Below are 22,721 nucleotides of genomic sequence, written 5' to 3' on the forward strand. Positions count from 1 at the left end.
ATGCATATTGGATTTTGTGAACAGATGCAAAAAAATATGTTTTCTATCAAAAATTGTGCAATAATTTTCTTAAATATGTATCTTATTTAGTTCATACTTCTTATCTTTAATGAATTAAACCTCTCATGATTATACATATATTCTTCATGATTCTCCAACCATGGGTTTATTCCACTTATCTTCAACAAATTTTTGAAATTGAATCTATGTACATGTACGGCAAACAATTCAATGAAAATAGATGACAAAAATAAAGAAGAAAACCCATAGAAATAACTAAATATCACCTTGTATGTTCAAAAGGATCAAATAAAACCACACCCAAAAAATACAATCTTTACCACTAAAAAATTAATCACTATAAGCAGGGGTGGGCATTTCGGTTTAGTTTCGGGTTCGGTTTGGGTTCGGTTTGGTTTGGGTAATTTGGGGTTTATAAAACTCAAACCAACTAAAACCAAAGTAGCTTTGGTTTGGATTTGGTTTGGGTTTAATTCGGTTCGGTTCAGTTTGGTTTGGTTTAGATTTAGTTCGGTTTACATTATTATGATCTAGTTTGGTTCGGTGTAGTTCGGGTTGGTTATAAAATATGAAGACATCAGCTTTATACTTTTGTTAAAAAATAATCAAGTCACAAACGATAGAGCGAGAATATAAAAAACTTATGCTACATGATTTTATATATAATAGTATTATTTGAATCGTATTTATATTTTTTAAAGATATGTAAGTTATGAAAAATGAAAAACAAAATTTTAACTAAAATTTACAATATGTTAATATATATATATATATATATGTATATATATATATCATATATATTTTTACTATATATATATTGGATTATCGGTTTGGTTCGGTTTGGTTCGGTTTAAACCCAAACCAAACCAAACCATTCGGGTTGAGTAAAACATGAACCAATTGGGTTACATAAAGAGCACGGTTTGGTTCGGTTCGGTTTAATTTCGGTTTGGTTGGTTCGGTTTGGGTTTTTTGCCCACCCTTGACTATAAGGATTTATGGAATGGAATAGAGGTCAATGTCGATAATCTCTTTCTTCAGTGAAGTTTGGAAAGTAATGTATTTTTTTTATATATTCATAATTTTGAATTTTCTTTATCCCGTTTCCCAAAACCATTCATTATAAAACCAAAGGGTTTCTTGACACTCAAGCCAAATGGAAGCGAGCGAAAGAGAGAATCCTTTTTGTTCGTTCTTCTTCGTTTAGAATCACGACTGAGAAAGAAAAAGCTCGACAAGTTCTCTGTTAAAGATTCCGAGTTAAAAAAAGAAATGGGAAGAAAACGGAATAAAAAGGGCGCGAAAGACGAAGGCAACGCCGCCGAGGTAGCCATGGAGAAGGCGGTGCAGAGGGTGCAGGCAATACTAAGGGAACACTCCGAACAAGAGATCCGTGAAACGCTTCTACAATGCAATTTGAACCACAACGTAGCCATTGATCGTCTTCTTTCTCAGCAAGGTTTATTTCTTTCTTTCTTTCTTTCTTGGTTTTATGCTTTAGCACTTGTTTGATTGAAAGTATAGTAAGGAGACTCCTAAAGAACGGTTGTCTTCTTCTTCTTCTTACGAATTGCTGCTTCTGCATTTGATCTTGTACTGTCTCTGAATATCGCTCTGTTTTTCTTCCGAGTGATCTTTGATTTGTGATGCGTGTCCATCAAGTATGTTTCTGGTAATGTTGCTTTGATGTTTTTGATTTAGATGCGAGTAATGAGCAAGGAGCGAGTACTCAATCGACTGATTCACCTACTACTACTTCTTCTAGTGTCCTTCTTCCGAACCAAAGGTTCTTTTCATGTCCTTCTCTCATAGTTTCTTGTAGTGTCCTCGTTCCAAATCAAAGGTTCTTTTCATGTCCTTCTCTGCTAGTTTCTTGTCAAATGCCTTTTAAGTTTTCTCTGTATTCAGTACTCGGATCTTCATTGTCTTTGCAGTGGTCTACCAAATGTTCCAGTAAGCTCAGGTGAAGCAGTTCCTTTGTCATCTGAGTCATCTTCTAGGTATCAATCTCCTTGGAATTGTGGTATCTCTTGTCAAAGAATAATGGCTGTTTCTCGCTTGTTACAACATTCCTCTGTCTATGCTTGACTTTTCAGTGCTATAACAAATGATGAAACCAGGAGTGTGCCAATTAGTTCCAGTGAAGCAGCTCCTTACTTGCCCGTGCCATCTACTAGGTAACCAATCTGTTTGAAGTTGTTGTAGTTTTGTCCAGTTAACAGTGACTGTATCTCTCTTGTTACATTCCTTGCTCAATCCTTATCATTGCAGTGATGTTACAAATGGCGAAAGCAGGAGTGTGCCAATTAGTTCCACTGAAATAGTTCCTCGCTTGTCCGTGTCATCTTCTAGGTATCTATCTTCTTAGAGTTGTGGTACTTCTTGCCATTGCCAGATAATAATTAATGGCTGTTTCACGCTTGTTACAACATTTATTCCTTGCTTGTTCTAACCTTGTCTTTGCAGTGATATAACAAACGGTGAAACCAGGAGTGTGCCAATTAGTTCGAATCCTTCCTTGTCCGTGCCATCTTCTAGGTATCAATCTGTTTTGAAATTGTTGTACTTGTGTCCAGTAAGCAATGGCTCTCTATCTCGCTTATAACCATTCCTTGTGTCTTACGCAGAGCTCTAACAAACGTCACGCCAGTGGCAGAAGTTTCGAGGGGTTTACATGTACCATCAAAACAGAATGTTACTAAAAAAGCTCCAGTCAAGGCTGATGATTCTCCCTTGTTTCCTTTCAACCAGCCAATGGATACAAGACAAAGCATTGCTACCGCTTCATCTTTACTTGGTCCTAGGCCACCGACTTCAATGGCCACCGATGTAAAACTCTTTTTTTTTCTCATATTCCCATCCTCATAAAGACTCTTGTCTCATTCATATTTTGGTTTTGATTATTTAAAATTTGTGCAGGCATTTGGAACCTATACTAGCTTTGAACCACATATTATTAATAATCAACAAGCCATGAACTGGGGTCAGGTTCCTTCAGGGCAGTATGGTAATGTGATGACCTCTCCTTACTTGTGGCCAAATCAGTACGACATGGCACCATTTCAGCAACGCGGAGGTGGTAGTAACAGCAGCACTTTGGCGCATCATGGTGATATGCTGAGCTTTCCTTCCAGGTGGTTACCGCACGACATTTGTCAGTCTCTGAATTCAGTCTTTGCTCCGTACAGAAACAGAACCCTGTCTCTGTCATCTACCTCTACTGTTCCTTCTTCTCCCGCTTCTGCTTACGATTTTGGCAACGCTGCAAACTCAAGAAATCACTTGCCATCAAGTTCGATCGGTCCTTCTTCTCACGCCTCTGCTTACGATTTTGAGACGTCCAGTGGTAACGCTGCGAACTCGAGTGGTACATCCTCTATTGGTCCTTCTTCTTACGTTAACGGCTCAAACTCGAGGTTGGGGTATGGAGATTACTTGCCACCAGTTCACCTCCAGGTTTGAAAAGCCTCATTTAATCTCTGTTACGGTGTTTGAGCAGTTGAGATTATTGCGGTTTGGTAATGGGCAACGCTTGCTTTTTTTTGTTTACATTTTCTTGGTTCGTGGTTTTTGATTTCTCAGGGTACAAGCCCATCTGTGTGGCGTGCGCAAGGAGAAGATAGTTACAGATCCATCCCGCCTCGTGGTCAACAGGAACGGGAGGCTTACTTTGAAAGAATCAGAACTGACTTAGCATCATCATCTCTGGACCAAACCCAACAACGGCCGAAAGACGAGTAGTAACTTGTACAAAATCAACCAACTCAGAACTGATGACTTTCTTTCTTGGGTTTTAGCTTCGTTGTAGGGCTTTTAGCCTTAGAAACTCAAAATAACGTTCTATCCTGTGTTTTGACATTTTTCTTTTACTTTCGATGTTTGCATGGCAACTATTGATTGGTTAGTGAAATAATCAAAATATAAATATATATAGACGGCAAATTAATATCTTTGGTATGCTATAATATGAACATAACATACCTGTTGAATCCGAAACCTAAGTCCAAAATTTAGAAATATATGTGAAATCCCAAATACCAAGAGTATACCCAAAAATACCTAAGGATCCGGATCCAAACCGAAACTTTCCTGTCAAAATAAAAATACTGAATAAGATAAAATGTATAGAGTCGGACCTGATCTGAACTAGTCTTTTCAAGTTTGGATTCGGGTAAATGTCCATGCCTATTCCAAACTTTCATCCGTGTTCATATTCTTGAGTTCACTAAATTTGGATATTCTTGTGTCTGTTAGGTTCAAAAGTGTATGCATGTTTTTCTTGAACTCGATAAAAATTAATTAATCACATTTAAAGATTGCGTGAAACATAAGCTTCGTTTTCTTCTCGTTTCCAAGTTCTTGAACTATAGTCTATAGTTGATCCCTTGACACGAAAGCATTTTCTCTTGTTAGCATCAACTACAAGCGCTTTAGGATTGTTGTTTGAGATTTACTGAACATGCTTTTATGCTGTAAATTGGAGAACAACTATGACAATTTCAGCTGTTCTTGTCCACTGTACCAATGTAAGTCGTATCAGTCCCTCCGACCCAACATGTACACGACTTTAGTTACTATTAGTTAGTCCTTGATGTTAGCTATAAATAAATTTATGCCCATATTGTTTTCTTTTGTACTGAACACACCCACATTTTGGGCGGCTGTGTTTCACCATTTTGACAATCCCAACCCCAAACTTAATTTGCAGACAAAACGTTTCTTTTCTTCTGACACGTCAAAAATTTGGCAGCGTTAGCCGTTACAGTTTTACCACCTGCAGTATTTAGAAGTATTTGCAAATATATCCTCGTACTTTTATGTATTAGATTTATAAGCACTAAGTTCCAAAATTTACCAAAAATGGAATGAAATTGATGTTGAATGTCGATAGATAATTCTAGGCCTGGGCGTTCGGGTACCCGTTGGCGTTCGGGTCGGGTTTTTCGGATTTTCGGGTTTTCGGGTTTACGTTCCTAGGTCCCATAGTAAAATTTCATTAGTACGGGTCGGGTTCGGATAATAACACTTCGGGTTCGGTTAAAAATTATATTGCATCCTAAAACCCATAAAGTAACCATATATCATTCGGGTTCGGGTTATATCGGTTCGGTTCGGATATAACCAAAATAAAAAAATAAAAACTTAAAGAAAAACAACTAAATTAATAAAAATTAATCAATCACACATAAAATTGTTAATAACAATAAAATATTAAATCAAGTATAAAAACAAACATTATTTGTAAACAGTATACATTATATTATAAAGAGTAGACTTGTTATTCCAATGAACATATTATAAATTACTTATTTATAACTAATTGTGTACTTAAAATATTTTTAATATTGTTAATACTTATTATTATATATCATATTACCACGAATATTAAATTTAATAACTAAAATACTTATATATATATTTCAAAATATTTATATTAACTATTAGTTTCGGATTTTTCGGGTTACCCGTTCGGGTTCGGTTAATAACACTTCGGGTTCGGATATTTTTTATACCACCCTACAAGACCCGTTCGGGTATTTTTACATTTCGGGTCGGATAACGGGTCGGATTTTTCGGTTCGGATTCGGTTCGGATTTCGGGTTCCGGATTTTATGCCCAGGCCTAGATAATTCATTAATTTGTTCAATAAAATTTGGAAAATAATGTATTTTAAAATATTTAATTTGAATTTTCTTCCCGTTTCCCAAAATCATTCATTATAAGAACCACCCAAGATTGAAAGAGCGAAACAGAGAGGGAAAATAGAAAGAAGGTTTCTTGATACTCAAAAGCCAGAGAGAGAGAGAGAGAATCCTTCTTGTTCGTTCGTTCCGGGGACTGTGAAAGAAAATGGGAAAATCGAGAGCGAGGAAAAAGCGCGAGAAGGAGGAGGAGGTAAACGCCGCCGAGGTAGCCATGGCGAAGGCAGTTAAGAGGGTGCAGGTAATTCTAAGGGAACACTCCGAGGAAGAGATCCGTGCGATGCTTCTAGAATGCAATATGAACCAAAACTTTGCCATTGATCGTCTTCTTTCTCAGCAAGGTTAAGTTTCTTCCTTTCTTTCTTTCTTTCTTGCTTCTTTGATTGAAAGATGAAAGGAAACAGAGTAATGAGATTTCGACATGGCAAATGTATTTTCTTTCTTGGGTTAAGTCTCCACTCACCAGCTATTTTATCTATTTCTGGAAAAACCCTAAAGAACAGTTGTCTTCCTCTGTGTTGTTTCTTTAGCACGAATTGCTACGTCTGCATTGATCTTGTACAGTCTCTGCAATATCCAGCGCTCTGTTTTTTGTGTTCAACATCCTTAATCAGAAAGTTTTGGCTTCTGAGTGATCTTTGATTTGTGATTTCTTGTCCATCAAGTATGTTTCTGGTAATGTACTGCTTCGCTGTGTTTGGTTCAGATGCGAAGAATGAGCAAGGAGCCAGTAATCAGTTGCCTGATTCATCTACTACTACTTCTAGTATCCTTGTTCCAAATCAAAGGTTCTTTTCATGTTCTCTGCTAATTTCTTGTCCAATGCCTTAAAGTTTGTCATTTAAAGTTTCATTTCTCTGTACTCGGATCTTTATTACCTCTGCAGTGCTATAACAAATGGCGAAACCACGAGTGTGCCAATTAGTTCCAGTGAAGCAGTCACATCCTTGTCCGTGCCATCTTCTAGGTATCAGTATGTTTGAACTTGTTCTACTTCTGGCCAGTGAACAATGGCTGTTTCACGCTTGTTATAACATTCCTTATCTTTGCAGTGATGTTACAAATGGTGAAACCAGGAGTGTGCCAATTAGTTCCACTGAAGCAGTCCCCTCCTTCTCTGTGCCATCTTCTAGGTATCATCAATCTTTTGGAAGTTGTTGTAGTTCTTCTGTCCAGTGAACAATGACTCTATCTCGCTTGTACTAACATTCCTTGTTCTAATCTTTCCTTTGCAGTGATGTTACAAACAGTGAAACCAAGAGTGTGCCAATTAGTTCGAATGTAGCACTTCTCTCCTTGCCCGTGCCATCTACTAGGTAATCAATCTGTTTAAAATTGTTGTAGTTCTTCTGTCCAGTGGACAATGACTGTATCACTCTCGTTACATTCCTTTCTCTATCCTTATCATTGCAGTGATGTTACAAATAGTGAAAGCAGGAGTGTGCCAATTAGTTCCACTGAAACAGTTCCTCCCCTGTCCCTGCCATCTTCTAGGTATCAATCTTCTTAGAGTTGTGGTGCCTCTTGCCAGAGGACATTGGCTGTATCTTGCTTGTTACAACATTCCTGATTCTGATTTTGTCTTTGCAGTGATATAACAAACGGTGAAACAAGAAGTGTGACAATTAGTTCCAAAGCAGCAGCTCCTTCCTTGTCCGTGCCATCTTCTAGGTACCAATCTGTTTGAAGTTGTGGTACTTGTGTCTAGAGATGTCAATTGGGCGGGCCGGGCGGGTTTGGGCGTGTCCGCATGGGCTTCATTTTTTTGTTGGACATTTTTGGTCGAAGCCCAAATAGAACCATGTCCAAATGAGACCATAACCAAATAAGACCATGATTTGTTGGGCTGTCCATGGGACCCATACACCCATTTAATGTAAACAACATAATTTTCAGTTTTTTCGATTTTTGCGGAAAATTACGTTTTTTTAGTTTTGGCGGGAAATTACGTTTTTCGGTATTGACGGGAAATTGCGTTTTGATTTTGACGGGAAATTGGGTATTTCGGTTTTGGCAGAAATTGTATTTTTTCGGTTTTGGCGGAAAATTGTATTTTTCTGTCTTGGTAGGAAATTACATTTTTCCGGTTTTGGCGGGCAACTATGTTTTTCCGGTTTTAACGGAAAATTACGTTTTTTCGATTTTAACGATTACGTTTTTTCGATTTTAGCGGGAAATTGTGTTTTCCCATAACAAAAATCACAAATAAACATTTAGAAATCAAACTTTCAGGCTTCAGGAAGGAAAATGTTGAAAAAAGGATATTGTGTTTTTCCCAATTTGCTAAACCTAGATATTTTAGAATTTTGGGCCGTCCATTGTCCAACTGGTTAAACCCAATATTGTCCATGTTATAATTGGGCTCGTCCATGTGGACAAAACTTAGTTACTGGGTCAAAATGGGCATGTCCATTTCAGACCATATCAATTTGGACATGGGCCGCCCATTTATAACCGGCCCATTTGACATCTCTACTTGTGTCCACTGGCTCTATCTCGCTTGTAGTAACATTCCTCGCTACTTTTTTTGTGTGTGTGTCTTACGCAGAGCTCCAACAAACGTTAAAACTAAGAGACAACAAGCTTATAGGATAATATCTGCTTCTGACCCATCATGGGCTGATCTTTTTAAGACCCCAGATGCTACGAACCGATCATCTACTGAGTCTGATGCTGCTAGAAGAGATCAACTTCAAGAGTCTGCTTTGCTTATCCCGAACCCTCCTCAAAGCTCAGCTTTTCCTGTCAACCAGCCAATGGATACTACAAGACAACAAAGCACTGCTACTGCATCATCTCCACCTGGTCTTAGGCCAACGATCTCCATGGCCGACTTAAACTCTTTTTTCTCATCAGCAGGATTTCAGCAACGTAGCGGTAGTAACAGCTACACTTTGGCGCATGATGGTGATATGACGAACCTTCATTACCTGTGGCGCCAAGAACAGAACAACGTGCCATCTTCAGAAGCATTACAGCAACGTGGTGGTACTAATAACGACACTTCCCTTTATCACTCTCTCGATTCAGTGTTTTCTCAGTACAGAAACAATAGCCTGCCTCCCTCAGCTACCTCTAGTGACGTGACGAGTGGTACCGCTGCAAACTCGAGTGGTGCCTCCTCTATTGGTCCTTCATCGCACGCCTCTGCTTACAGTGTTGGCATGCCGAGTGGTAACGCTGCACCGTGGTCTGGAAGTATCCCAAGAGTTCACTTGCCATCATCAAACTCGAGTGGTGGAACCTCCTCTATTGGTCCTTCTTCTTCTCACGTTAACGGTTCAAACTCGAGGTTGGGGTATGGAGATTACTTGCCACCGGTTCACCTCCAGGTTTGAAATCTCTCTTAGGGTTTGAAGTTGCGGTTTGGTATATCTCTATCGATGACTTGTCATATAGGAGGAGGGTAACCAACACTTGTTTTGATGACAGCAGGGTAGTAGAAGCTCAAATGAGTGGACTGTGCAAAGTGAAGAAATTTACTTCATCCCGTCTCACTGGAGGTCACCGGGTTACAGACCTAGCCAACAAGAACGGGAGGAATACAGAGGGATTGGCTATGAAAGACTCAGAGCTTACAATGCATCTCTTAACCAAGAAAACAATACAAGTGATCCATCTGACCAAACCCAGCAACGGCCAAGAGACAAGTAGCTAGTGTAACTTTTCAAAAAAAAATCAACCAACTCCAACAACTGATGACTTTCTTTCTAGTGTATTAGCTACATTGTAGGCAAAGAACAATATGCCTTTTATAACGTTTGTTCTGTGGTTTGATATTTTTTACTTACAATGTTTGCATGGCAACGAATGATTGGGTTTTCTTAGTTTGTGAAATAATCAAAATGATGCACGGAAACTTAATATATTTGGTGTACTATATCAACATAAAAGACGTGTTGAACACTTGAATCTTAGCTGCTAGACTATATACATTAGAAAAAAGTTGTGACCAAATCATACACAGCTAGCATCAGAATCGTGTCAATCAGTACATTATTATCTTAAGAATAAGTCTCTTATTTAAATATAAAAATCTCTGTCTTCTTCTAAAACTTTATTCTTATATAAGAACCTTTACTAGGTAGTAATCCGCGCTCTGCGCGGAATAAGATATTTACATAGATGTTGAAATTATATATTTTGATTATGTATAATATAGTGTATATTTACGTTAAACCACATTACCACATTATCGTTTATTGAATGCTAAGGATATAATCAGTTTAAGAAAGCCATGACTTTGATACTAAGGACCAGATTAGTGTAACCGTAAAGGTTGTTGAAGTTTGTGAATGCGAGTGGCTGCAATTTTAAGCATTTTTAGAGATTTGTACGACTGGTACATTGGTTAAAAATTGATGTATTTACAAAATTCTTATGATTGATTAATTACCAAGTGAAACAGCTAATATATAATAATTTTAAAATATTTACATTTTAATTATAAAAGTACTAAAAATCATAATATTATAATAAATATAAAAACTATATTTATAAAATTACACTATTAAAATTTAAAAATTATAGGAATATTTTTGTTTTAAAGTTCTATAATATAAATTAAAATATAGTATGTATATATTTTACAATTTCTATTATTTAAATTTATTTTTAATTAAATATTTTTAGTTTTATTGTCACTTAAAAAGAAAATTTACTCTTCTGCAACTGTCTGCAACAGCAAACGCCAGTTGAAATCAACTTTTGATTTTAAAAGATTTGGAACGGTTTGAAAAGTAGTGTTTTTTATGATTGTTTCAAAACACCAACAACCGCTACTAACCCCAAAAACTGTATATGCGGATGGTAGTAGAGAAACCAATCATGCCCTAAAAAATAAAATACAAACATATTTTTTCTTACGCCATATGTGGGTTTGCGGCTTAAACTATTTGTTGATTTTTACTTTTTTAAAACACTCTCATCTACATAATGAATTTTTAAAGAGAATTTACACTCAATAACCAAACAAAAAACTCAAAATTAACTAATTAACCAATTTCTCTCTCTCTCTCTCTCTCTCTCTCTCTCTCTCTCTCTCTCTCTCTCTCTCTCTCTCTTATTTTTTTCTTTCTATCTTTCTGTACCCTCTCTCTACAAAACTATTTTTTCTTTGTTACTTCATAAATAACCCCATTTCAAAAATGTTGGTTAAAAAAAACCCCCCATTTTAAAAATATTCACACTGTAGGTGTAACAAGCATACAATGTAAGGAGACCCTCTCTCCCACATAATGCAATTGTTTTGAGTTGGGTCTTTGTCTAAATTATTCCTCAGTAGATTTTCGTTAACAACTGATAAATAGTTAACAAATGTGGTATCATGAGAGCAATGATTTTAGTGTAGAAAAGTTTGATAAATCACGTGGTATACATAATATTAATGCTGCATTGGACACTATGGCTTGCATCAAATCACATAGATTATAGACAATTTTACTGCTGTAGTTCTCATATTTTTTTCAAAAAAATATAAGATTCCTTTATGACATATATATATATATATATATTTGTGAAGTTTAACGTAGAAAAATGTTAATTAAAAAAATAAAGGAAAACAAATGGTGAGAAATCAAAGGAAATATCGGACACTATCTACATGTTCTTCTGCTTCACTCTAACACCTGTGTTGTGCCCCTTCTTTTCTTTGTCTTCTTCTCTTCTCTTTCTTCTTCAACTTGCTTCATTCACTTTCAGATTCTCTCACCAGACATAAACTCCAGATTTCCTCCTACAATGGAAATGTTCAATCTCTTTCTTTTTCTCTCTCATTCTGTCTTCTTCACGAATTGTTGACTGTACAATGTGCACTTCTCGTGACAATCTTTAGACACACCTCAAGATCGAAACTTTTTAGTTATGCCATTGCATCTTAATTATAGATTTTCTGTTTTCTACCACCTCAGTGTGTTATGTTGTCTTCCGTTTTAAATTCCACACAAAAGGTTTCATCAGTCTTAAGTCTTAACCGTATGTTCAGAAGTGTCTTAAGTCTTAAAAAGAACTTGCCGTCAAAAAAAAGAAAATCTTCGAACTTGAGGTATGTTGGTTTTTCTCACGTAGACGTGTTCTTCGAAATACACTATACACGGCAAGTTCTTTTTAAAAGGAAAGTAGTAGTTTGCATTAAAGTCATAGTTTTTGTGAGAAACATTCTCCACTTGACACATCACAAACCTTGTCAATAAACTTTTATGGTAAGTTTTTAAAAGTACTTTTCATTTAATATACAGGGGATAATCTGGTATCTCGACGAAAATAAGGTTGGATTCCTTCTAATGAAGGAAATCCAATAAAATAAACCAGAATAAACATACTGACGGAATTGACACGAGGTTATTGAAGAATGGGAGAAAGAAATTGTTAGGAAGTCGTTATAACGGACGTTGAAGAAAATGTGTCCAAAAGTCATCAATTCTGACATTTTTACTTTCGAGTTCATTTTTAAGTATATATAAGAGAAGCGTATAGAGATTCATTCAGAAAAGTTGTATCATCTTAATCTATGAACATAATTCTCTTTGGTACTAAAAGTTTGTTGTTGGAGAAGATTCTTATTAATCTGTAATTTTATACATATTGAGCTACGACTCCACGTTTTAGTAACGTTGATTCGATCATCGCGAGTCGTCGAGTCACACGAGTCATCAAGTCGCATGATTCATAACGAATCAAACTTGTGATCAGAGCTTACTATCCTCGGAATCGGTTACAGACTGATCAGAAGTGATGGCGGAGAGACGATTACAAGCGTTGGCTTAGGGAACAGTGGACACGTGACTCTGAAGCAGCGATTGCAAGTAGATTTAAGGCGATCAAGAAAGCGATTGCGATTCAAAACGAGAGATCATCGCAGTTGGATGAAAGTGTACGGGAGCTGATTGGAGCTTTCAAACGAATGTGTAATCCAAATCTATTGAACGTATGTACAAGCGGAGATGTTTATTGTCATGATGGACCACAAGGTGTGGGAGATAATCAGACTGAGATGAATTGATACAATCCTTATGGTCATCATCTCAACTACACTGGTATGACGAGGTTGACGAAGATTGAGTTTCCACGATTCAATGGGAGTATGATCAAAGAATCCCCTATATATTAAAAGAGAAGTATTACAACATTTTATGTAGGCATGTGTCATCACTACAATGCTTCTTAAAATCCTTAGAGAAATATGCTGGTCCATATAAATATATAATGAGTTGATTACTTCAAGGGACACAATTTTCTTTTTTTTTATCACATTTAGGCACTTCCCGCTGGCCAGGCACTTTGTCCTTCTCCCCCCCTTGTATTTTGACACTTTTATCCCTTTCTCTTGGTTAAGCGATGAAAGAGCTGAGTTAGTTTTTATTATTCTTTTATTGGACCTTGTGGGGACCAAAATATAAAGAGGAAACGTGTTTGTAATTTTTTAGGGCCACAAAATCGTAAATCAGAAGGTCAATCCGACGGTTCACGTTATTGTAATTTTTTTTGAAGTTATCCCATCCTATTTTTTACTTCATTATTTTCTTATCTAATACATAGTAACATATATAACATACAAAATAAAAATGTATACTTTTTTCTCTTTGTTTTGACATCCATATATATATATATATATTGATATTTTACAAAATTATAATTTGTTAAATAATTATTTTGTGGACATAAAAATGTGGATGGAGAAAACATGGACCGAAGAAATGGAGACATAGAGTGGAGAAGAGTTTTGCTTACTAAGGAAATATGGATGGAGGAATTGTGTACACGTAAATGGTGTTGAAACTCAAATTTAAACAAGGCTACGTATTAAGTGTGTGTGGATGGATATTTGTGGACAAGCATGCTTAATATTCATGTAGATATGTCCATGTGGATGGTAATATGTGGACGGTTATTTGTGGTCAAGATTACGGCCGGTGATCAACACAATTATTTGGTTTCTGCAACCAAAATTTTAAACCAAAACATCGAACCTAAATCAAAAACTTTCATGAATTTTATGGTTGTACTCTGACTTGATAGTCACAAAGGAAATTCCATCAATTTATATACGCATTCCAGCACCTAAACTACTATTATCTTGCAAACAAAGCACCAAAAGTCTAACAAACATGCAAGAAGAAAGCTGATACTAAGATAAGACACATTCATCCCTGAAAGTTGATACTAAGATAAGACAACTACTAAGATAAGACGCATTCCTAGCCTTGGTAGCATTCTGTCTCAGCTGATCAATAGCACCATCCTTGAAAGTATCCACACATACTGAGCTGGTTCGTAGTGTTTCTTCTGATGGTAATAAGCATACTTGGTACATGTTGTAGTTTTACCAGCACCTAAACATTATTAGTCAACACAAGTTTCAATACCAGTGTTGTTATCGGAGCTTAAACATACTCATAATCAGATTCTTGGTAATCTTATAATACAAACAAAGAAAAGAATCTACTAAAGTTAAAGCTTTACCTCTCTGGTATTCTCGAACTCTAGGACAAATTGATGTAGGCTGATGTGACGCCGATGGAGCTGGCTGTTGAACTGGCTCCCAATAGAAAACCTTACAACAACAAAAAACATATAATAATTGATGAAAACGCAAACAATTTACACAAGAATTGATTTCATAAGCTGTAATAGAAAACAGTTGAAGCACAATAACAAGATCGACCACACGGGCTCATAGAGTAACACAAGCTAAGAAATTAACTTACATGTTTCCTCTTCCATGGCCATCTTCAGGTCTAAGAAAGCCAGGTCCTTCCCCTTGTGCGAGACTCAAATTTAGAGGAAACATCTGGTTATGAAACAGACACATTGCAAAAACTTATTTGTTTGTGGATGTGGACATCAGAGTAACTGTTAAATTTGATTGTGGATATGGACATGAACTGGTATATGTGGATCTGTTTTTAGGACACAAATTCTTGACCCTAAAGATCAAAACTTTGAATAAGAAAACTACAAAACCCATGGACTCGAGAAACCCATGCATAATCCGAGATACACATTCCGGATATTGCTAGCGAATTCCGGATATACTTTGTTAAAATGTTTCCAGACTCTTGCATCTGATGGATGTGTCATCTCACCATCCGTCTGAGTATGCTCGGCATGCCATCTCATCTTTCCGGCAGTCTGCTCTGATTGGTACAATCTTTTCAATCTGTCTGTAATTGGTAGGTACCACATCCTTTGGTACGGTACCCTATTACGTCCCCGTCATTGCGGCTTGAATCGTGGCTTCTTGCAGAATCGACATTCTTCTAACTTCTCATCATTTTCCCAGTAGATCATGCAGTTGTCGATGCAAACATCTATCATCTCCGAAGGCAACCCAAGACTATAAACCAGTTTCTGAATCTCATAATAAGAATCAGCAGACACATTGTCTTCCGGCAAATACTCTTTAAACAAGTTTGCCCATTCATTCATGCAACTTTCAGGTAGATTGTGATCAGTTTTAATATTCATCATTCTAGCAGCCAACGACAATTTAGAGAGACCTTCTCTACAACCACTGTAAAGTGGTTGATTCGCCGCATTTAACATTTCATAAAACTTTTTTGCATCTATATTAGGTTCTTCATCTTCATCATGAGCTACAAATGCATCAGTTACCATATCATGAACCCTATCAAAATCTACCATCTGCTCCTCCTGATGGTAACTATGTTCATTATGCAAATGATGAGCAACCGGTTCTTCCTGAAAATTGCTATTACTACTACTAGCTTCATTCTGATCATAATTATTATAACCTTCTCCATGCTGAAACCAGATATAGTAATTTGGCGTGAAACCTCTATTTATTAAATGCTTCCAAACATTTTCACGATTTGTCAATTTCGAATTGTTGCATTTTCGACATGGACAGAACATCTTACCGCTTTCTAGGGCGAGCGGTGTGGAATCTGCTTGATGCATAAATGTCTCCAGTCCCGCAATGTATTCTTTCGTCACTCTCCCGTTAGCATCTCTATGCATATACATCCAGCTCCGCAACTCGTAGACATTCCCGGAGCCTGATATTTTTTTCTTTTCACTTTTTTTTTGTTTTTGTTGGTGTGTTTAAAATGATGTTGAAACTTCCATATTTATAGAAAATTTTCGAATCTGGTAGTTGAAGTTTTGCGATGAATTTGCGAGGAATAGTTAGGTAGCCAAAAAAAACGTGTTTTAAAATTCCTCGTTAAGTTCACGTAAATATTTCCTCGTAAAGAAGACGCGAATTTACGTGGATTTTACGAGGAAAGTGTATTTTCTCATTTCCTCGTAAAGATGATGCAAGGTTTACGTGGTGTTTACGAGGAAAGTGTATTTCCTCGTTAAAACCACGTAATATTACGATGGTTTTACGACGAAATGTTTTCTTCGTTACTTTACGAGAAAATAACGACGTTTTGTTCTCTCTTTGTAAATTCCTCGTAAACTCGTCGTAAAATTACGAAGATCATATTTCCTCGTTAATTTTCCTCGCCAAAGTGTTGTTTTCTTGTAGTGAGCACTGATACTATATAAAACTTAGGGTTTTCATAAGGTTTCAACTTAAAATTAATTGACAGTAAATTTGATTTTAACTTATTATATATTAGTTAATTATTTGGTAAACTACTGATGTGGACTTTCATTCAGCAACAAATATGTCGTCAAATTTGCATCTCTATTATCTAAAAAGGGAGAGACATAAAAGATAGATTTTGATGATTTGGTTCTATTTTTAACTTTGGTGCTGTTTAACTACAAATAAAAAAAACTTAACTGTTGTTTTCTGTATAAGGTTTTCAGCTTCCGTTTTTTGTCAACATTGGCTAGACTAAACTTAACTTTGGTTCTATTTTTTTGTCAACATTTGGCTAGACTAAATGGAAGGTTTTCAGCTACCGGTTAATCTTTTCTTTTTATAACCGTAGATATTCCAAAAGTTTTTTAAATCCAAAACTAATTTCATAAAATCCACAATACTCCGCGTATTCTTAACATTTAAGAAAGTTCAGGTGACCAAGAGGACTCGAACACAGGACGATACCAGTGAGTCAAGACAATTTTAAAAGAGATAAACTTCTCTTTAATTTTAATGGTTTATCTTTATTGTTTTGTTTTTATCTTTTATTTATCTCAAATTCGCAATCATTAATGCGAATGGTATTGGATTATATATCATCAGTGTTCGTCTGCTTAAAAATTAAAACTAAACATAAACCACCAATCTCCCTTATTAAAATAAAAACATACTTTTGGACTCAACTTTTTTGTAAGATTTAAAATAAAATACATCTTTCTTAATAATAAAGGGATATCCACATGTATCTATCAGTTACCTTTCTTTTTAGCAACTAACGTTTATGATCTGAGTGTTTAGAAAATAAAATAACCAACCTTTTAATTATTTTCTTTATTTATGTATGAACCAATTATTTAGGTCTATTAATTATCTTTTACTTATGAATTAAAATCCGTCTGATAGGGTGCACTGTATAATATAACTATTTTAATAACTAACTCCAGTACATGCTTTTATATAATTTATTTTTTTAATAAAGTTGAAAACGCAATCAGATCTAGTATTGCATTAAGCAGAAAACATTAGGGTAAACACACACTATCAAGCACTTGTAGCGTCGAGGATCTTAAAGTTGAAGCTAGTGGCCCACACATATCTGAAGACGTAGTCTGATTTATACTCGACAGACTGGAGGAGACAGTCGTTACCAGATTTCGACAACACCGATTTATCAATGGGTATGACTGATTGGAAACCGGTGCAGGACAACTTTACGTTCTTGAAATCGCTTGGACATGGGTTCGTCAATCTCACTTCCCACTCTGTTATGTCCTTATACAAGTTGCCGGTCTTTGATTGTTCTAGAGTTAGATTGCTACGGTCACACCCATATCCTTCCAAATTTTCAAAGGATATATATTATTATCATTTTCTTTTATTTAGAGCAAAAATCATATAAGAAAAATGTTAATTTTTTAAGTCCTAATTTGATTTGATATATGAACATAACATGTAAACTAGTATTTTGTTAGAATGATCTTATAAGGGCATCTACATCCTCATTTGATAGTGGAAAATAGAGTATGAACAAGAAATAAAAAATTATTAATGAAATAAATTTTTATTTTCTATTCATACTCCATTTTGGAATAAATTATGGAGTAGGAGTGGAGATGCTTTCATTAAATGGGTTCATCATTATTTTGTTATACGAAGTTTGATCGTATATAACATGTCGACTTATGGGGATATAGGAATCTATAAATGATATCTTCCAAAAAGTGCAACTAGGATTTTTTTATGATATATTTGATCTATAAATGAATACATGAAATATATATAAATACCTTGAGAAACGAAAGTCACGAGGATGAAGAGGCAAAGGAGTTTGCAAGCCATTGTTGGGTCTTTATCTGAGAATTTCGGAAATTATGTTAAGTATGAAGTGAGCCTGTGGCTGCTCAGGTGTGATATTGAGTATATATAAGGAGGTATAGGGTTTATATACAGCAAGAAACCAATTTTAAAAGTAAGAGAATCCACAATAGTGAAATACTAATTAGGTATCCAATCCCCTTATTATTGTTAGAATCCATTAATTTGAGAAAGTGTTAATATCGGTGAGATAGCCATTACATGTCTCAAAATACTAATTTTTACTGTTGTTTATTTGAAAAACTTATATTAATTTCACATTAATTAGAGGATTCTCATAATATTGTTTTAAACATATCAAATTATTTAATATATTTATATGTATTCATTAATATTTGTTTAATATCATCTGCAATAGTAAGAATTTTTAAAATCTCAATATTAATAAAATTTAAAGCAATCTAAATAACTAAATACATTCAAGATATTATAATTTTAAAATATAAATTTAAGCATAAAACACACAACATGTGAAGATATGATGTCTATTATAAATGATTTTAAAACGTATCAAAATATTATTTGTATCCTTTCAAAGCTCAGATTTTTTTCCTAGTATGAAGAATGTTTTTAGTAATTTATCATTTTATGTGAAGATATGATGTCTATTATAACAATTTATTATAAAAGATTTTAAAACGTATCAAAATATAATTTGTATCCTTTCAAAGCTCAGATTTTTTTTTCTAGTATTAAGAATGTTTTTAGTAAGATATCATTTTATTACTATAATAATAAATCTTATTATATTTTAATTGTTGATTTGATGTCTATCTAACACATGATTTATTTGTTTGCAAGAAATTCATCTAGAACACTATCATTATTGTTTTTCTTGTCAACAAAATACAGATTCATATTGATTTTGTGAACCAATCTGGTAACTTTGCATCCATGTGAATAACAAAAGACAGTTGTTGTCTGACACATCTTACTAGACTGTCTATTTTTGTATTCTCTGTCCGAGGTACATGAATGATCTCTGAATTGAGGAAACTGCTTTTCAAAGTCTTGATATCTTCCAAATAACTTGTAAACGGTGGCCATTCTTCTGGTTTCGTAAACATCTTCACCAATTGAAAATAATCCGTTGCAAACGTGACCTAGAACTGATGTAAATTCTTCATACATTCAATTGTCCAAATTATTGCTTTCACCTCATAATGAAAAGGTGATAGGCTTTCCCTAACATTCCTTGCCCCCATCAGTGCATCAAATCCCCGTAGAGTGCTAAATCACTCTTGCCCTGAATAAAAAGCTTTGTCATTCCACGAACCATGTATAAACACCATTTTCCTCGAATTATCGGAAGGATCATTACCTCTATTTGTTGGACTGTTCTCTTTGAGCTCAATTCTTGTGCCTAAACTCAAAGTGTTGATTATGTTTCTACTATTTTGAGCGTATCTGTGGATCCATATCCAAACACTTTTATTCTTCCCTTTCTAAATGTATCATGAGACTCATCTTCGGAATGGTTCTCCAAAAGAGATATTCCATATCTGTGAAAAAAAAACTGGTAGGAAAACTATCTATATTTGATGGTATTCTTGAAAGCGCCCACATTTGACTCTCTCGAAGATAATTGGTGACTGAATAAAAATCATATTGAAGTATCTCAAATTTAAGTTTATCTGTCGAAAAAAAATATGAAAACAATTAAGTAAATTTATGGAGAATAAATAAATGCAGTGTTAATAATTCAACTATTTTATACGACTTTGGTAAAAGAACTCTTTTAATGGTAAATCATGACTTTTCAATTCTTGTTGAACTGAAAATAGTCAAAATACAATAATGATAGTAGATGTACTCAAAGCATTGCGATGCCTCCTGAAGATGAAGCACTTCTTATTGGCAACTTATATTTGGGTGTAAAGCTGTAAAAAAAAATTAAAAGCAAAAAGAATGTAATGATACATTTGTTGTGATAGATGTGGAGCAACAAAGAAATTTAAAAACACATGATTTTTAGTTAAACCAAAAAACAAACCATATTGTTTCTTGCTGTTGAGAATCTGGAGATTAGCATGTTAGCAGATGCGAGATTACAGTCTAGCAAACTGCGTCGATTTATAGTAAATGATGACAGTAAATTTGAAAAGGTAAAAACACTGTCAACGTTCTGGGAAATTTAGATTATACCATGCTGATGTCAACAAAGGTTTTAGTACAACAAAAAATTCTTTAACATCCAGAAAGTCGTAAAGATTGAAACTTGAAATAAAACTAAAATAAACAAAAATCAATAAAGATTGAAGTTTGGTTTAGCCAGTGATGTTCTGAGACTTGTTGAGGATAACTCCTTCATACTTGACTTGGAACCATTTCATTGCATCATCCTTGGTCACTCTGTGTTGGATACCAACACGAGCCTTACACCTACGGCGACGAGCCACACGGTATCCTGGACGTTCGAGAACAACATAGAAGTCCATTCCGTAGATACCAGTAGATGGATCATACCTATATACACAAGAAAAAAAGAGATGAGAATCACAAAACAAGTATCTCCCCTTCCACAATTAAAACAGTGAGTCTTAATAAAAGCCAAATCTAAACATTTCAAAAAACAGTAAACTTTATATATTATCAAATCCAAACCCAAACAATATACAAAAGAAAAGTGTCCATCTCTAATCAATTCCACAACCCTAACATCTTAAATTATTACATGCTACTGAAAAATCTCTACACAGAAGCCCACCTAAATGCAAACCAGAATATGTATCTAAATAAATGCATCAATGCAATTCAAAAATAACAAAAAATAAGACTTACTTGATACCAAGATCAATGTGCTCTTGGATACCGAACCCAAAGCAACCAGTGTCACTAAAGTTCCTTCTAAGAAGCTCATACTCCTTAACTTTCAAACCACTCTCAAGAAGCTGCATAGCCTTGTCACCTCTCACAGTGACATAGCACGCAATCTTTTCGTTACGCCTGATCCCAAATGACCTCACAGTGTATCTCGCTGTTACACAAAAATAAATTAAAGGTGATTACCGAATAATAAAAATGAAAACTAAACTTTAATATACAAACACATTAACATACCCTTGGAGAAAACAGGGGTTTGTCCACTGAGCTGTTCCAAAACCTAATAAAGACCCAAACACAACGATTCAGAAACACACTGTCCTAAAAAAAACATGTCTTAGGATAATCGTAAAGTAACGATTTTTAACGAGGAATAACAAACGGACCTTGGAGGCACGAGTGAGACGATCACCACTCTCACCCACAGAGATGTTGAGAACAAGTTTCTGGACCTTAATGTCCCTCATGGGGTTCAACAGCTTCTTCTCCGACGCCTACAATCATAGATAAAGAGAGAGAAGAGGTTAGACTAACGAATCCCATTAACGAAAAACCAACATCATTGAAATGGTCCAACTGGTCGAATCCATAAGGAGGGGGGAATATACCATTGTAAAGGGATCAGAGTCGAGGTAGAAGAGAAGAAGTAAAGAGAGTTGCGGAAACGAAAGCTGCGTCGAGTGGGAAGTGAAATGAGTTATATGGGATGAAACTAGGGTTTCTCTCCACTAGAATGGGCCGAATTTACAAAGCCCATAGACATAACATAATCTTACGCGTTTATGGCCTTCTTAGTTATAAACACACCTTTTTAAAACTATTGTACTCAAAGCCCAATGGGGTTATACATGGTACTGTATATAGCTTTCTTTTCTTTTCTTTTTTTTGTCATTTCGGAAACTCAAATAATGTATCGCAAATCAATGACTTGAAACAACAACGAAACATAAAAGCTGAAAGGCAGTACGCATCAAAGAAAATACCATAGAAGAGATATAACTCTGGAAGCATTATCATTGATTTGTGGAGAAGGTCAAGAATGAGATGACACTTTCCTTAGACAAGAGCGAATACAGCCATCTTGAACCATTCCTTGCCACATACGATTGATGACGGACGGTGGTTCCTTGTAACAATGTAAGCGATTTCCCAAGCTGCAGAGTTACTGCTGGATTCAGATACCAATTGGAGAGGGCTTCTTGCCAGTGAGTTAATGGCTCTTAAAATGTCATTACAAGACTGACACAAGGTCGGATAAACAAGAGGGTTTCCAAGTGCCTCTGCTGCCCTATCTGACGAAAATGTAAACATCACTTCTTCTGCTTCAGATCGACCATGATCCATGATTCTGCCAAAACGTCCATTTGCATACTTGAGATAATGCCACTGCTTCTACTATGACAAAGGGATTTCCCACCGAAGTTTAAGTGCAAAGATGACACCGTAATACAGAAAATAATCTACAAAGACAAAATAGATACAAGCAAATATGTAATGATTTTTTTAGAAATCGCATAAACAATCTATTACAAAACTTATTAGATTTACACAGCTTGCTAACACCTTAACAGCTACTACTGAAAGATTCATGATCTACCTAAACTTGTTTCTACATCATTGTATGCTTCAGCACGATCCAAAAACACCTTAAGGAATTTTCATTCTTCCTCTATAATAATCGCCCAGTGTCTTATGGAATATACACAACTCCATAGCTCTTTTATAGTGATCTCCACGTTCTCAAA

At 35.4% G+C, this 22,721-nt stretch overlaps 5 protein-coding genes across 5 annotated transcripts; 3 read left to right on the forward strand and 2 right to left on the reverse strand.

Annotated features, from left to right (window-relative positions):
- The first annotated feature begins 1,105 nt into the window (after positions 1-1,105).
- LOC130511139 (uncharacterized) lies at positions 1,106-2,389 on the forward strand. The gene is made up of 5 exons (XM_057008000.1): positions 1,106-1,480; positions 1,723-1,807; positions 1,956-2,021; positions 2,118-2,198; positions 2,293-2,389. Exons 1-5 carry the CDS (start codon positions 1,294-1,296, stop codon positions 2,387-2,389), a joined length of 516 nt encoding a protein of 171 aa, XP_056863980.1. The 5' UTR covers positions 1,106-1,293.
- Positions 2,390-3,072: 683 nt separating this feature from the next.
- On the forward strand, positions 3,073-3,847 carry LOC130510669 (uncharacterized). The gene is made up of 2 exons (XM_057007210.1): positions 3,073-3,477; positions 3,604-3,847. The coding sequence occupies exons 1-2, from the start codon at positions 3,073-3,075 to the stop codon at positions 3,760-3,762; spliced, it is 564 nt and encodes a 187-aa protein (XP_056863190.1). The 3' UTR covers positions 3,763-3,847.
- A 2,851-nt stretch (positions 3,848-6,698) lies between these two features.
- Positions 6,699-9,516, forward strand: LOC108850410 (flocculation protein FLO11). Its single transcript, XM_057008001.1, has 6 exons — positions 6,699-6,856; positions 6,959-7,039; positions 7,137-7,217; positions 7,314-7,394; positions 8,272-9,055; positions 9,159-9,516. The coding sequence occupies exons 1-6, from the start codon at positions 6,699-6,701 to the stop codon at positions 9,375-9,377; spliced, it is 1,404 nt and encodes a 467-aa protein (XP_056863981.1). The 3' UTR covers positions 9,378-9,516.
- A 7,715-nt stretch (positions 9,517-17,231) lies between these two features.
- On the reverse strand, positions 17,232-18,182 carry LOC108836619 (uncharacterized). Its single transcript, XM_018609753.2, has 2 exons — positions 18,066-18,182; positions 17,232-17,612 (listed from the first exon to the last, which is right to left on the reverse strand). Exons 1-2 carry the CDS (start codon positions 18,115-18,117, stop codon positions 17,320-17,322), a joined length of 345 nt encoding a protein of 114 aa, XP_018465255.1. The 5' UTR covers positions 18,118-18,182; the 3' UTR covers positions 17,232-17,319.
- Positions 18,183-20,276: 2,094 nt separating this feature from the next.
- LOC108849325 (60S ribosomal protein L11-1) lies at positions 20,277-21,732 on the reverse strand. Its single transcript, XM_018622870.2, has 5 exons — positions 21,585-21,732; positions 21,363-21,470; positions 21,214-21,256; positions 20,935-21,130; positions 20,277-20,619 (listed from the first exon to the last, which is right to left on the reverse strand). Exons 1-5 carry the CDS (start codon positions 21,585-21,587, stop codon positions 20,421-20,423), a joined length of 549 nt encoding a protein of 182 aa, XP_018478372.2. The 5' UTR covers positions 21,588-21,732; the 3' UTR covers positions 20,277-20,420.
- Positions 21,733-22,721: the final 989 nt, after the last annotated feature.

This window comes from Raphanus sativus, chromosome 4 (assembly GCF_000801105.2).
Source record: "Raphanus sativus cultivar WK10039 chromosome 4, ASM80110v3, whole genome shotgun sequence".
Lineage (NCBI taxonomy): Eukaryota > Viridiplantae > Streptophyta > Magnoliopsida > Brassicales > Brassicaceae > Raphanus > Raphanus sativus.

Coding starts and splice junctions, on each gene's coding strand:
- LOC108850410 (XM_057008001.1), top strand. CDS start 6,699: ATGTTTGAACTTGTTCTACTTCTGGCCAGTGAACAATGGCTGTTTCAC. Junction 6,857..6,958: donor TTCTCTGTGCCATCTTCTAG/GTATCATCAATC, acceptor TTTCCTTTGCAG/TGATGTTACAAACAGTGAAA. Junction 7,395..8,271: donor TTGTCCGTGCCATCTTCTAG/GTACCAATCTGT, acceptor TGTCTTACGCAG/AGCTCCAACAAACGTTAAAA.
- LOC130510669 (XM_057007210.1), top strand. CDS start 3,073: ATGGCACCATTTCAGCAACGCGGAGGTGGTAGTAACAGCAGCACTTTG. Junction 3,478..3,603: donor TGCCACCAGTTCACCTCCAG/GTTTGAAAAGCC, acceptor TTGATTTCTCAG/GGTACAAGCCCATCTGTGTG.
- LOC108849325 (XM_018622870.2), bottom strand. Junction 21,257..21,362: donor GTCTCACTCGTGCCTCCAAG/GTCCGTTTGTTA, acceptor GGTCTTTATTAG/GTTTTGGAACAGCTCAGTGG. Junction 20,620..20,934: donor CACATTGATCTTGGTATCAA/GTAAGTCTTATT, acceptor TTGTGTATATAG/GTATGATCCATCTACTGGTA.
- LOC108836619 (XM_018609753.2), bottom strand. CDS start 18,117: ATGGCTTGCAAACTCCTTTGCCTCTTCATCCTCGTGACTTTCGTTTCT. Junction 17,613..18,065: donor CGTGACTTTCGTTTCTCAAG/GTATTTATATAT, acceptor AAAATTTGGAAG/GATATGGGTGTGACCGTAGC.
- LOC130511139 (XM_057008000.1), top strand. CDS start 1,294: ATGGGAAGAAAACGGAATAAAAAGGGCGCGAAAGACGAAGGCAACGCC. Junction 1,481..1,722: donor TCGTCTTCTTTCTCAGCAAG/GTTTATTTCTTT, acceptor TTTTTGATTTAG/ATGCGAGTAATGAGCAAGGA. Junction 1,808..1,955: donor GTCCTTCTTCCGAACCAAAG/GTTCTTTTCATG, acceptor TTGTCTTTGCAG/TGGTCTACCAAATGTTCCAG.